General features: G+C 35.4%; 1 protein-coding gene across 2 annotated transcripts; it reads left to right on the forward strand.

Annotated features, from left to right (window-relative positions):
* Positions 1–49: 49 nt before the first annotated feature.
* On the forward strand, positions 50–7,044 carry LOC100377138 (peroxisome assembly protein 26-like). 2 transcript variants are annotated; one of them, XM_006821471.3, is made up of 5 exons: positions 50–412; positions 3,185–3,331; positions 4,712–5,007; positions 5,426–5,563; positions 6,685–7,044. In XM_006821471.3, exons 1-5 carry the CDS (start codon positions 219–221, stop codon positions 6,792–6,794), a joined length of 885 nt encoding a protein of 294 aa, XP_006821534.1. In that variant the 5' UTR covers positions 50–218; the 3' UTR covers positions 6,795–7,044. The 2 variants fall into 2 exon arrangements, with proteins under 2 accessions (XP_006821534.1, XP_085353076.1); XM_085496950.1 differs by lacking the exon at positions 5,426–5,563.
* The last annotated feature ends 8,942 nt before the right edge of the window (positions 7,045–15,986 follow it).

A 15,986-nucleotide genomic window follows, 5' to 3' on the forward strand; every position in this document is an offset into this window, starting at 1 on the left:
TTACTGCTTAATGCGGTCATATTGGAATTTTACATTTTGCCAGGGACTCAACAGGAAGTGAAACGCATGCATCGCCTTCTTTGGTGTTTGGTGTTGAATCGTAACGGGCACTAAAATGTCGTATTTGCGTTTATAGTGTTTGCATTTGCATTGTAGGTTGTTGTGCAGTGAAAAAAAAAATGATTTGATTTGCTTGTTACACACATCCATTTAAAGATATGGCAACTGGGATAGAACTGGAATGTCGGAATGAATTTAATGGGGTCATCAGGAAAGTTAACAAACTTTTAATGTTCCAGAACTTTGAGGATGTGCTGTGTGCTTGCAGAGATGCTATCGTTAAAGTCGAACGATACGAACGACTTGCTGCACGTTCGGGAGATCCGAGTGAAGACTCCGAAAACAGCTTGAAGTAAGGGGTATTTTATGACTTTATAGTCTAATATAGTATAGTATAATATAATTGTATTTGGAACGTGTACAACAACAAATTAAAACAACATCCAGGACAACAACACATACAGGACTAAAACATATCAAGAATATAGAAAATAAATTTTGCAAAAATGCTGAGAATGAAAGAATCATTACTTGAAACAATAATTAGAAATAATTCATCCATGCTGAAATCTTACAACTTTGGGCATAGATGTACAGGGCGGCAAGGAATCTAGATCATTGTTCTTTGATTTGACAATTATTACAATATAAAATGTAATGTTTCTCGTCCCCTACTTCATTGCATTCATGGAGATTACATAGCCTGTTTTCCTTCAAAATGTCTTTATGTCTACTGGATTCAATGGGAACAGAATGTGCGGAAATTCTAAATTTAGTATAAGCTATTCTACGATTTTTATTTAAAAATTTTTCTAAATATTGTTCAAATTCAAATTTCTTTAGAGCACTTGTAAAAGTCAAGCTTACAATTGTTTAACAAATTGACACACTGTAATTTAGCGGTGTCCAAATAAAACAGAAATTTGGAAGATTTGAGGGAACCAGTTTTAAACTAAGTTTCCTGCAAGAAAAATTAATTAAAAAAAATGCAATGCTCCCTGTTATCAATATTTCAAGCAGGGATTTCATTAGCCCCCCCCCCCCCGAAAATGTAATGTTGGTAAAGTCGATGGTTACCTTCTCTGTCTTTACAGCATCTTTAGAAATACACAATTTCCTATCAGTATACAGCAATAAAAAACAATAAATTTAAATATAAAACCCATTCGTGCATAAGATGTTTTTCATTTGTAACCGAGAAGGCTTTGTGTATAAATTCTCTTACAGATTTGATAATATTCTTATCTGTGCTTTGCAATAAATGAATGAATAATTGGAGTTTAATTGGTCTGGGAATTTTTGGGATTAGTATGTCTTCTCATTTCAAAAGCTAGGTTATGGTTGCTAGGTTATGATAACTAAATTAATCTTTCCAAAACTTAGTTATATTATCAATCAATGTATAATCTTGAGGGCAGTATCACGATTTGCCATAACCATTACAATATTAATAATACAAATACATGTGAAAATCAAAATTCATAAAAAAGAAAACATAATTCAGTGGTAATTTATAAACTTCTGTGCGATACTTCCACCGTCACTGGGTGCCACTGTTTTTCCCCCAGACCTCATTTAACATTTGGGATCACAGGTCAAGCATTGCGATACTGATGCAATGTGAAACAATGTAATTCAATCTGATTGAAATATCATCCTGATTGTCGTCTTTGTGTGTGAATACACCGAACGTTACCAGTACATCGTTAAACACTGGGCTTTGTGTGTTCATACATTCTCTTGTCTGATGCCTTTGAGTCCCTGATATATTATATGCTTGAGATATTACAGTTATGCATATTAAATAGCTCACATGACCCATTTATGCAAAGTACTTCTTTTTAAATAGGTACTGTAAAATACCATATTATCACTTGTATCTTATTTTTGCAGGAGCAAATTTTGCTCATAATTAAATTTCATGCGAACATCTAGTTAAATATCATGAATAATTATGAGTTTAACAAGAAGTATCGTATAATGAATGATAGAGTAGACAATAGAGTGGATGCCAAACAAACTACAGAATACCCATTCACAATCCTTAAATAAAATTGGAATACGTGACACTTGGACACTTGCTTTAATACATGTCATATGCTCGTGATGCTTGAAATTTAACCAGTGATGCTCAACATTGTTGCCGAATTTGGTTTAATTTCCATGTCAAGCACACAATGGGAATCTTTTCAGTTATTGTGGTTGTGTCCGTCTGTTTGTCTGTTCCACTGATATCTCAGTCAAGAACCATATGTTGGTTTTTGATGAAATTTGATGCATATATGCTCTGGGCTAATGCACAGATTTGATTAGGTTTTGGTTTAGATTCATGCATATTAATTACCTAATTTGCATGATAATTAGCTAATTTTTAGCTGTTTCATGACTGTTCCACTGATATCTAAAGTATAACTCATTTTTGATGAAACGTGGTACATAGATGCTCTTGGCAATGCACAGAACTGATTAGTTTTGAGTGAAAATCTTGGCATATTTATCAAGTAATTTGCATGAGGACAATTTTTTACCTATATCTCAAAAACCAATTATTGCATTTCAATAAGATTCTGCATACAATTGCCTGGAAACAATGCTGAAGACTTTTCCACTGATATCTCAAGTACCGGTACTATTCATCACATTTCATCAATAAAACTTGGTACATAGATGCTCAAGGACAATGCACAGACCTGATTAATTTTAGGGTAAAATCGGTGCATATTAATTACCTAAGCAAATATTTATTTTCGAGCTGTCTAGGTTTTGTTTGCATTATGCATAGAACACAAAGATGATTATTTTAGTTAAGCATAACATAAAAAAATATGACTGAAACTGACAAAAGATTCAGTTCCCTCTTTTCATCACAAATTCATAAAATAATCCCATTATAGTCTGCACTATCCTTCAGAAGATTGGGACAAAAATAGCTAAATTTTTTGAGTAAAAACTTAAAAGTGACACAAATTTTGTCTGGTTGCTCTAAAGTTAGGATTCATTTTCAGAAATAGTAATAAAATTAAGAAAAAAGTGCAGAAAAAATGTGGGCAAGAAAGTCTGGTGGTAAAAAGTAAAATGCATTTATTTATTGTTGATATTCTTATTACCAATATCTTCATAACAGGTACTTCTTATCTGAATTGGTAGAGTCACTTTGTATCCTTGCTGTACAGGCATTTGCTGAAACAAACCGCCATGAGGAAGTGTTACCATTCTTGAAAGCTCATTACCATGGTGTCAGACATTTTCCATTGAAAATTATTCAAATTTGGTAAGTAGTCTGATACAAAATGATTACCCCAATTTATAGCATTTTTTCTGGGCACCCTTTTCTGGCACCCACTGTGAAACCAGCCAAAGGTAACAATTAGGAGTTTTCATTTGAAAACTTGAAAGGGATAAAAAAAAATTCCATGACAGCTGTATAATGAACAGGAGTTAAGAGTAGCATAAATGAAAAACATTTTTTTGTTTACAATTTGTGATTAAACTTTTTGCTAAAAACAAATTTCTCAACTCCTCAGATACACAGTTTGTTATATCAGGAATACTGTAAATAAGTTTTTACAGTGCATTGTTGGTTTCAGGAATGCATTCATCTTCATCACTATGGAGAAATAATTTAGTTTCTAGGTTACCATTCACGTGGTAGAATCTATTTCGCATTTATGATACTGTATCTTAGTACTTTGCATGTACGATGCTGTAGCTGATTATTTCTGTTTATACAATTCCTGTATTACCTTCCAGATTAACTTCCCGTTTGTTGACCTCAGGTCACGTAATATGCACAAGCGCACAAATGATAAACATGCCATCAATTCGGAAACTGTGAATTGTACTACGAATTGCAGTGCATTCTTTCAAGCTATTGATCAAAACAAAGTTGAATAAAATTATCAAAATTTTAAGGGAAACTGATGTTCCAATCACATGTTCTGAATGAAATCTACATTACATACGAACCCAGATCTATCAATGGATTATATAATTTTCACTGTTATCGCAAGAAAAATAGCACAGCTAGGGATAACAAACATGTTTAATTTTGGCTAAAAAATGATATGCATAATTATTGTAACAATGAATAAAGTGCTGCCATGTAACAAATGCAAAATTAAATACTGTAAAATACTTTATATTCGTTTGGAATTAATTTTCGCTATTTTCACTGAAGAAATGATTCAATAAAACCCAGCGAATATACCTTTTTCTTTATTTTACATTAAACTTTTCAAAAATCGGTGAAAATAAATGTCATACAAAACACCCAAAAAGCTTTTTCAGTGAAAATTAATTCCAGCTAAAATAAAGTATTTTACAGTCAGTATCTACTTCAGTAGAGATTAATGTTTTGCGCAGAATATAGAAATACCAAAATCTATTTTAGAATATATGTATGCTAAAAATATAATCGAGTGAACGCAAAAAAATAATTCCTCACAAATATTTAAAATTACAATTCATAACAGTTTTTTACTTGGCTCGCCAAAGGCCAATGAGGCATGCTTATTTTGTCAAATGGTTGGAGGCATTAAACATTTGAAAACATTATATTTTAAATATTAATGGAAGGCTCCTATCCTATAATACAATGTATTTCTGTGCCTATAACAGTCACTTTAGGTACTTGTGTCATCCTCATTTTTAGCATACTTATGTACGGTCACATAAAGAATTTCAAGATGGCAGACGGTGTTTTCAAGGAATGGAAGAAGTTTCCTCGCAATCAAGCCTCATCATCTTACCCAGGAATACTAGAGCTGTACATCATTAATATACTGCTACCACAGATGAAATGCAACGAGGCTGTGAAAATGGCCGACGAGGACGCCATTATCAATACGGAGAGGAAAATAGCTCTTATTAGATTTGTAAAGAAATTTGAACATGCAATTAATGAGGAAAACAGGAAGAAAGTTGATGAACAGGACATGAAAAAAGAGGGTAAGGATACAGTGACTGCAGACTGCAGTATTTGACAGGTCCTATATTTAACAGAAATTACTATCTATTTTACGAGTTGAAAAAATCACAAAGTATTCTAACTGGAAATTCTTCCTGTGCTTCTTTCATACAGTTGAATGATTGGGAAAATCTTCCTTGAGGTTCCTCCACCCCTAACCCTGACACACCAGCCACCACCACCCCCCACCCTATGCAAAACATGCAAAATGTCTTTTCAACGAAAAATGAATACCACCAAAATAAACTTTTTACAGTATACAATTAAAATAGTGAAGGAAGTCTTAACAATGATTGTCATGCATGTTTATTATTCCTAAGTAAGTCTTAGCGATGATTTTCATGCATGTTTATGATTCCCTTTTCTATCTACTATTTTTTTTTTGTCAATTTTCCTCAGTTCCTGGTGCATTTACTGAAGTGGTAAAGAAAATGGGACAGGTTGTTTTTAAGTTTATACCATTGCATTTTACTGTTGTCAAGAATCTTTCTATGGTGGCTGTTTTCCTATATCTTATCTTATTTAAAACAAATCTTGGTGAGTATCGTCTTCTGCATGTGACATAGTACTGGGGTTGTTGTTATGGCAACAGTCTATGCATTTCATTCCTGGTTGGCTGGTTACCTAACGCTGCATTTTATGAAGATTAAAATAGGTTTACTGGTGTTTTCTTTACTAGTATATACTGTGCCTATTTTATAAGGAGACTGTAAACTGCTTTTAATTCAGAAAAGACAAATTAGTGCGAGACCATGAAAAATGTGAATATTTGTAAAAGTGAAAGTTTAAATGAATGGAGACGTTCGGTGAGATCCTGCTTTGATAATTCTCACAAATCATCAGTGGGAATTTTGATTCTCATCATTTTTTAAAAATTCAACACCACTACCACTTTGAAAAAAATATCGGTGGCGTGGATAATATTAAGTGTAGATGAAGTGCGAGCAAGTGTCAGTTTCCCACTCTAGTGTCATTTTTCTTTGCAATTCATACTTTTCAGTATAGCAATGCTCTACCGGCAATCTTCCTGTACATTATAATTTGTACACCAATTCATGTACAGCTCAATAAATTAACTTGCATAAACCATAGAAAATTACTAGTAGCATAGTGGTTGTCACATCAGACTCATGATCAGTAGACTCAAGTTTAAATCCTACCTTTGGCTGAACATCAAAAGGATCGACCCCTACCCTGGGTGAGTGTGCCACAGACTCAATGGGAAGGCAAATTCCACTGGCCGAGATTCATTCACTGACGAATGCGACTTTGGGGGTACCTTGGTTAACGTCCACAGGTGCTTGCGTTCGACCGAGCCTGGTTGACGCCAGGATAGCGCATTAAACTGCCATTTGATAGGAAGACAGTCGCACAGCCCTGTCATGTAGTCCCAAACATGAATATGACTTGGTATGACATGAATATGTGTCGTCACTAGCACTTGCAATTTGCACATACAAAAAAAAAAGTCAGGAGAGACAACAGTGACATTCAATCGCCTGGCACAACAAAAAATATAGAAAAAAAATATATAAAAGTATATTTTTTATTTACAAATGATATTTCCCATATCAAACAGAATGTAGCATGGTTACCACCACTCTTCAAGTATTCTATGTATGCTGTAATGTTTTATGTGTGTATTCACTTCATTTCAGATACCGTATCTGGACTGGAATACGCCAAACAGTTGTTGAGAGGAGTTGTATACTTATGGACCTCTATGTTTGCTCCCTATCATATGGCAACAGTATCTCGGAAACTATAGTAATGAACTTATCAAAGATGAATCACAGTCAGTGCGCCTTCTGGTAGCCAACACAATTACAATTAAAACCTTATAATAGGAATGCGAATTTACACCTTCCAAAATAATATTGTGGTCTTAGTTATATCTTTCAAAATTAAATTATTTGTTAGGGAATATTTGGCTCATGATAAGTTATGAAATTAATTTAATTTCACAATGTACAATTTTTTTTTAATTATAATAGTGGCACTAATAAGTCTGAATAACATGTCAGATGTCAATGCAGCTCGAATCATATAAAATTCTGGAGTTTGAAACCCACAAAATAAGTTAGATGTGGACATACATGAGATCACATACGATGGCCGATGAGTTGTTCGGGTAAGGGATAATCGTATCGCAGAGCTGGTACTGTATAGTGAGGGTGAGGAAATAACGACATGTGCAGGTGGGCAGTTATGAAATAAGTAGATAAACCAATTGCAACCAACTTTTTGTGAAATAAAATTCAGGTCTTTATAGGAAAACGATGTTGGCTACATATTATTGTCTTCTTGATAGTATTGATTTCATTATAAATAATTGCTATTCACAAATGTTATTCTGCATAATGTGAAAGCATTTGAAAGAATGAACAAGCCGGTAGGCTGGTTGGCGATCCACTCCGCTCAAAAACAAGCAACATGTTTTTTGGCTGTTTCCATGGTGATATAAACGTGAAGCTGACGTCGGTTTATAACTAATACGAAGTTCGCAAACACCATTCAGTCTTTAGAAGTCACTTAGTTTAGTACTAGGACCACAGTTACTCTCTCCTAGTAGAGTGACTGTGCTAGGACGTATTCTGCTGTTACATTTATTATTTCCAACCGTTTTGCGATAGCATTTTTTAGAATGAAACGTTTCCCGGAAATGCTGGAAAGCGAAATAATGAAATAACGAAATGGTAAATATTTACCTAAATTGCAGTGTGTTGACCTTCATAACAATATACTTCATAATGCAAAACACTAGTCACAGTGAGTAATTTAAATATACGACTCCTAATCGAAAAATATGACCACAGTCCAGAATTTCAGACGGATATTAAGCAACCTAAGAGCATATCAGAAGCATTTACTCTAAAATATAAAAAAAGAACTGCAGTCAAAAGTCAAGAATGCCAGCAAATAAAGGACTCTGTCCCACAATCCTTTGTGCGCGTTATTACGGACACGCGCAAAAAACTGTACCACGCTTGTCAAATCTGGGTCAAATATACAGTACGCTACTATCTTGCCACAGATTGTTTAGTAGTGGAGTGTTCAGTGACCATTGAATTAGCCCGTGATTCATATTTTATGTGTATTAATTTATTCATCAATTTTCGTGACTGACAGTACTGCCCAAATTTTAGTCAAAAAACGCAACTGGTGAAACAGAAGAGCATCGCCAGGCGATGGACGCAGGGCTCTTTGGCAATGACCGCATAGAGGTCAAAATACGCGTTCTATTTTTACGCATTAAATTTGGCTCTTCCCTTTCGCCCCCTCCGGAATGTTCTACTTTTGCAGCCTAATAGCAGGTTTTTCGAAAAACGTCTAAAAAACACAAGAATTAGTAGAAATGTTCCTGTTTTGGGCGGATTATTGATAGAGAATAATGTCTTTATTACAAAAATGCTGAAAAACCGTGAGTTGTTGCCTTAGTTATTTTTTTATTGGCGAAAAACTGCGAACTCGGCAAATTTGGTTGCACAACTTCCCTTTATCATATACACCCAGCGACACCGATGCCAGCTGACTGTGTACAAAACTGGTAGGAGGTAATACATTTGGGGCGAAAGTATTCAAAAATCAGTTTTTGGATGTTGCAATGGCAGTGGTGGGCCAGGATTTTTTTCCAATTAGTGACGGCACGACCTACCTGTGAAGTATGAACAAAACCAGCCGAGCCGTTGCTGGTGAAAAGTTACCCCAACTTTGGGGTCAAATTTCTCGGTAATGAAAACAGATATCAAAAATTCAAATGGTAACTTTGTGCCCACACTCAAGCTGAGTAGAATGAGCTATGTTTGAAGTATTTTATCCCAAATTTGTAGGAGGAGATACATTTGGCGCGAAGCTATCCAAAAATCAGTTTTTTGGCTGTTGCTATGGCAACGGTGGTCCAAAAAAATTTTCCAGATTTTTCCTTATAACTAGGGTTAAGGTGTGACCTACCTGCCAAGTTTGAACGAAATCGGCCAAGCCAAAAAAATCACAGAAGAAATAATACGTGAACACTGAAACACTGGAAATGTACACACACACACAAAACGACAAAAGTGATTATAAGGGCAATCCTAGCGGAGCGGATCGCCAATAAACACTGACTGTGAACAGAAGTGTAGAGTTGTTACAAAACTGTGTTCACCAAGATTTGATTTCTAATCAATATGTCCCTGCCCGCATATATATATTTTATATATCTCAATTCATTTTTCTCAGAAAGATGACTGTAAATGTACTTAGGCTATATTGTTTGCAATTAGCATATCCTATCACCAAACAAACCGGTTTATGACTTCATTAAGCCTGGTCAGACTTGCAGAATAACCGTAACGTTAAATTAAAAATATTTCAACATACGGGTTGTTTAATATAAGTGATAATGCATTAATGGACCTAGTTTGTATATTATCAGAGGTACATTACTTGGGGTTTGCAACTACGGTGACATGATAACATGATCCCATTTAAATCTCGCTCTCGCATAAGCGTTCCAACTCAGAAAAAATCAAATGCGCATGCCCGAGGTAACTAAGATACTGGAATGTCCAGGTGGATCAAAATAGCTGCTCACGATATGACGGATTACGATAACTATATTTTCTGTACATTTTCGATGTATTACATTTTATCACTATGAATGTGGTTATACATGTTTTATTATTTTGTTACAAACCGCCTATCTCATGTCAGAAGGTCGTAGCACCAGTCTCGCTATCTACGAGATGAGACTTGAATGGGATCTTGACATGATGTCACCATACTATACTATGCGCGTTGCAAACCCCAAGTAATGTACCTCTGATATTATTAATATTATTTATTTTATTATAATCGCAATTTGTAGTGAATGAAATATTAGGCAGAAAGCACCTGCTTACGATGTTTCCGCTTGAGGGCGCACTTCAGGTCTTGGGTCGATGTGTTACACTTAAGTCCTGTGACATCCTTGTTGCTTCCACATATTTTTAATTTCACATTCCGGTTCCGGTTCCAGTTTTTGTTCTGGGTTTTTTGGACAACAAGAATAACACCCAATGGAAACAACAATTTTTTTAGCTCCGCTGTCGACTTTTTCGAGCGGAGCTTATCATATGAGTGATTGTCCGTCGTCCGTGTCAATGTTTTACTTTTTCGACTTCGTCTTGAAAACTACAAGCCTGAATGCTTTGATACTTGGTGTACATGTACCTTGGGTAGACCTCTCTTAGGTTTGTTCATTTCATGTTGATATCTTCAATTCTCTAATTTTGGTGAATATTTTTGTCATTTTTGGTAGAAAGTGATATTTTCGACTTCTTGTTAAAAACTGTAAGTCCGATTGCTTTGATACTATACATATTGTTCATTTTCTAATGATGTCTTCAGTTCTTTAATTGAAATGTGCCTTGCTAACAGCGGAGCTATCTCAGCCGACAGGCTGCTTGTTGCTTTCAAATTTAATCATCTAAAATTAATGTCCATTTCAAAGATTGGCAATCAGTTTTAACTCTTACCAGAACCACATCCATGAGTAAATCGTGCATTGTGTCAACCAGCGTTGTTGTCACAGGAAGCGCTATCTCAGCACAGACTTGTGTCATATGCGTCAGATTGGTGATGAGAGGACGCCGACCTGCAGCGTCAATGGTCAACCAAAGCCATTTTGATGCCAGATGTGGTTTCTAAAATCAATCCGCTTCTCTCGATTATATAAACTGTTCTCACAATTGATAATCATATCTAGGATGATAAATAGGTTCAGCGGAGTTATAAAACAAAACACCAATGAATGCCATTCACCGACATTGAGAATTTGGGTATGAGCACTGAGGGCATAAGGCCAGACTTTTATAATCCCTTGTTTCGCGAACCCGCCGAATGAACAGGAGCCGAAAATGAAATAAAAATAAAATTTTCTTTCAGCGTAATTTCTGACGCCGCCGACTTGTAAGTGCAAAAAATTGCTAAAATAAACTTATTTTTATCTTCATTTTTTTTCGCCCGCCACATAACAAACCGGAGTTGCATTTTCGTGGGAGTATCATGATCAAAGTACCGAAGTCTCGCGCAGATGAGAAACAAGGTTATACATCGAATAAAATTTTATTTCATTTCTTTTCTCCGATCAATGATCATTCTTACAATTCTTTGAGAATCACACAAATCTAATGGAAAAAACAGAATTAATTTTATTTTTTTTTCGCCCTCCTAAAAAAAAATTGCCTTATAACAACTCGAGAAATGAGGAATAAAAAATTTGGGCCTAAATGTTTAAAATATACATGTACATACAATCTATATACCGGTACTATTATTGGATTGATATATAGATGCTGTTATTATTATGCTGCTCTTAATGATACTTGTAATTATTATATACAGGGACACATCAAGGCCTGAGGTAGCACCAATGTAATGTTTGGAGTATAACCATACAATCCTGGTTCACCATGTAAGAGTATTTATCCAGTCAATGTGAATTCTAAGCAGGTTTACTTTGTGTAGTTAACCAGATGCAATGTGTGGGTTATAACCATACAATCCTTGTTCACCATGTGAGAGTATTGATCCAGTCAATGTGAATTCTAAGCAGGTTTACTGTGTGTAGATAACCAGATGTAATGTGTGGATTATAACCATACAATCCTGGTTTACCATATGAGAGTATTGATCTAGTCAATGTGAATCATGTACACTCTAAGTTAGTTTACTGTGTGTAGATCTTGGCGCCAAAATTAGCATTCATTTCCAGAAAAATTGAATACAAGTGTATTGGAGACATTAATAAGTCATCTGAAGATGACACAGCCTCCACTTGTCAGATGTGATTATAGTTGGCTATGAATTATAAAGTTTAAATGCATATGTATAAAATCGGGTAGAAAGGTTAAGTTGAAAATCAACATTACAAAGCACATACCCTATATCGACATATCAAGTAAGTCTATACCAACTTTGGTCTCATTTGAACTATCAGTAGTTTACAAGATATTAGCAAGAATTCAAATTAATAATTAAATATGCAAATGAGCTCATTAATTGATTCCTTGGAAAAATAAATCAATGTGCATCTGTAATAGTGGTCACTCTGTCTTTCTACCAAGTCTCAGCAAAATCGGTCCAGGCATCTCTGAGAAATGATGGACACACCCAAAAAACTGGATTTTACAAGATTTTGACATTCAAAATACTGCCAGGCAGCCATATTTGATCAACCTCCTCACTGTGTCTTTGTACCTAGTATCATTGAAATCAGTCGATGCATCTCTGAGAAATATCAGTGGACAGACAAAAGCCATGATTAACAAAAATTGGCTGCCAGTCGGCCATATTTAATCATTTTGAAAAAAGTAAAACAATGTGCATCAGTATGGGTGGTCCCTTTGTTTTTTTAACAAGTCTCAACAAAATCGGTCAAGCCATCTCCGAGAAATGATGGACACACAAGGACCGAATTTTGGCATTAAAATTGGCCACCAGTCGGCCATATTTGATAATCTGATCAAATCAGAAAATAAATGGGCGTGCACATGTATGGTTGACCACGATGTTTTTGTACCAAGTTTCAAAAAAATCAGTTCAGCCATCTCGAAGAAATCACTCCGGACGGACTGGCGAAGGCAAAACTATGGGTGGGGGCTAATAAATTTTTCAAACAAGATCAGTGCAATGTCACAGACCATCAATGTACCAGGTTTTATTGAAGATACAAGATATCTATGGGAAAGCCGAAAATTATTAATTTTGCAAATTAGGTAATTAATATGCACAGATTTTAGTCAAAACTAATTAGGTCTAAGCATAGTCTTAAGGCATCTACCGTATGTACCAAGTTTCATAGAAATGTAATGGGTAGCCCTTAAATTATCAGCAGAAAAGCCAAAAATGTCCTATTCTGGCAAATAGGTAAATAATATGCACGGATATTAACCCAAAATCTTGTCAGGTCTGTGCATTATCCTCTAGCATGTATGCACCAAGTTTCATTTCAATGTTATAAGTACTTGAGATATCAGTAGAAAACCGAAAATTGACTGATCATTATGCGCAAATCGGATAATTAGTAAGCACATATTTTTTCTTACCCAAAACTAAACAGATCTGCACATTGTCCCAGAGTTTCTTCGCAAACAAACGTGTGGTTCTTGAGATATCAGTGGAATAGACCGACACACACACACACGTATATAGACAGATTAACTGCAGACATAGTGTGCTTAGCAGTCAAAAAGTGCAGACAAATTTGTGCGAGAAAGCTTGGTGGTAAAAAGGTTGAATAGCAGTGGTTGCTGTGTATAATTGTTAATCACTACTGGGATATAACGTGCATAAATATGATTTGGCATCACTACCACCCTTATTCTGAGGCAAGCCGATGACCACATGGATGTGCAGATAAATCTAACTTCACAACTACAGCCCGAGCTTGAATCCTAGCAAAAAGGTTTCAAATTCATCTGAAGGTTCATTTATAACACTCAAAGTAGTTCAGCATACTGGAACTGTTAGAAAAATCATAAAATTTGGTGTGTAGTTTACCAGAACAATTAATAAGTAAACGTGTTTAATTTAAGTTAGGCAATGTTTATGATGCGTAGCCGCATGCTTTCTCTAGTTACTAACAGTTAACATGCAATCTATTTACATATTCAGTTTACGTTTTCAGCACCATCTTCGTGCAATATTTATCACTTTACACAACTGTCATCACTGGCCAGCATAAGCAATCTTATTGTAACAGACATTCTTCACACAAAGATGGACTATAGCTACTTGTGACAAACTTCTAAAGTTGGAGTTTGACTAGAGCATGCAAAAATAAAGCAAAATGTACGAATCTTAGTCCCTCCCCAAACCAATACTAGTATTAGTACTTCAGTGTCAAATTGGCATTTTAGGCTGAATTGTTTATTCGAACACTAAAGTTGAACCATGATCAGACAAGTGTGCGTGTAAATGTACACAGAACTTACAAGATTGGCAATACACCTACCAATTTGGAGAATAGATCTGCCAATCTTTTTGATGAGCACATTAAAGTCTGATAATTGAAACCAACTTTTGGAAGTGGGAGAAAAAAATCAAATTAAGCAGCTTACCAATAGTTACCCTGCAAATGGCATGAGGGGAAAAAATGCATCACACTAGTATTTCTGCTCTCTTGCATTTATTCATTTACAAAAACCACTTGATTACAACAGCATCTCCCACGTGGCGATTCTCTAGTCATTTGGAGACATGAAATTTCTGCTCATGACAGAAGAAACATGCACAACAAATGGGAAGAGAACCACTGAAAATTGTTACTAACTGAACTCTCAAAATAAAACTTTAAAAGAAATACACTTCATTTATAACCTCTCTGATGTCTATAATATATATTTTTAACGTTTACAGAAACCTCAACAGCTGCTTCCTTCACACTATGCTCTTCACCTCTCAACTTCTCTCGTATGTGATACAAAAATACATGGCCACCAAAGGCCTGGTTGACATGGACTTTAAGCACAAATATCGGACACGCTTGCTATTTAAAAATAAGGAAAATTTTAAGCTTTTTGAACAAAAAATAATTAAGACTTGTTTTCCCTGAATCCAACCACAAAGTTTAATACTCAAATCTGCCTCGGACACATAATAAATGGAAGTTGTGTGGCAGTTAACTACCCAGGCGCTGCAAAAGCCAGGCCAAAGTCTGCGACCAGGTTGAAAATGTACAACTACACAAATTGAACAGAAACTGGAAGCACAAACATGTGCATGGTAAAACTAAAGTTGGAAATTGATGCAAAGAAGGGCAAGAACAAATTTTGGATCTGTTTTAAGCGTTCCAAGAAGGAAAGCAACATTACAATTTTTGATCTTGCTCAAAGCAGCAAACATGAAAAAATCTGATAAAAGTAGCAAGAAATTTGGTCGTCTAAAAATTGCCAGAAATACAAGCCAAGAGAAAGGCACTAGAATTAAAATTAACTAGCGTGATCTTAGGCAGTACGAAAATTCAAAAACTTCCACAACATTCTTCTTTCTCCTGAACTGCTCTTCAAACATTGTTGCAAAGAGCACACACTTTAACTGACAGCACAAAGTTGCTTGCAGCCCATGATCTACAAATGATCTTGTTGCAGCAGTAACATGAACTTATCAAGGATTGTCACTCTCCACAAATGAAGACAGTGGCACACCAACATGCCAGAATTTTGTTAAGTACGCAATTCGTGGTTATCACCTGCCACAACTCTGAAGGGCGGTTCTTTTCCAAAAGGGGGGTTCACATAATTTCACTCCATCACTTTTACATTGGCCATGGTCATGGTCACCTCCAAAATTCTAGCACAGGGGGGCAACATTTCAATATGCCCAGACTGTTTACAGGTGATTGTAATCATACATACATACGGTAAAATGCAAGTCTTAGCTTTACAAACCCAGCTTTATAAACACCCAATTTTTCTTCAACATCACATGCCAAAAACTCCTAATAACATGATTTGAAATTACAACACTAAGCAATGTTTTATATTGTATTAAATGTACCTCAAACAGTATCAACTCTGTATACCAGTGAAATCAAATTCTAGATCATCAAATCATCAGTCCTCAAAATGCCTTCACATTTATTAAATGATCCAACAGTTTCCGCTGTTTAACTGCTTATGTTGACACTAAATTGGTTATCTAAAGATCTGAAAGCTGCTAAATTAATCTTGAGAGCAAGGAATAAAACAATTCGGGGGGATCCCCAATGTTTGGGGTTTCAAAAGATACTCTACTCTAATATATAATAATGAATACAATCAAATGGTAACTTATATTCTTCAGCATCGCAGACTTTTGCAAACTATACCATATCTCACTTCAGCCAAGACCAGCCAGTTTCCTCTTAGGAAAAACCAGACCAACAAAGTTGTCAAAAAGAACTAGGATTGTCACCTGTTCTGGAAATACTATCCTTCCCACCCTGTTTTTTTTAATTAAA

Source organism: Saccoglossus kowalevskii, chromosome 3, assembly GCF_978046115.1.
Source record: "Saccoglossus kowalevskii chromosome 3, keSacKowa6.1, whole genome shotgun sequence".
Lineage (NCBI taxonomy): Eukaryota > Metazoa > Hemichordata > Enteropneusta > Harrimaniidae > Saccoglossus > Saccoglossus kowalevskii.

Bases quoted from the DNA above. Each gene is read 5' to 3' on its own strand.
- LOC100377138 (XM_006821471.3), top strand. From the start codon at position 219: ATGGCAACTGGGATAGAACTGGAATGTCGGAATGAATTTAATGGGGTC. The intron at 5,008-5,425 runs GTAAGGATACAG...AATTTTCCTCAG, and splicing joins ACAGGACATGAAAAAAGAGG to TTCCTGGTGCATTTACTGAA. The intron at 5,564-6,684 runs GTGAGTATCGTC...ACTTCATTTCAG, and splicing joins CTTATTTAAAACAAATCTTG to ATACCGTATCTGGACTGGAA.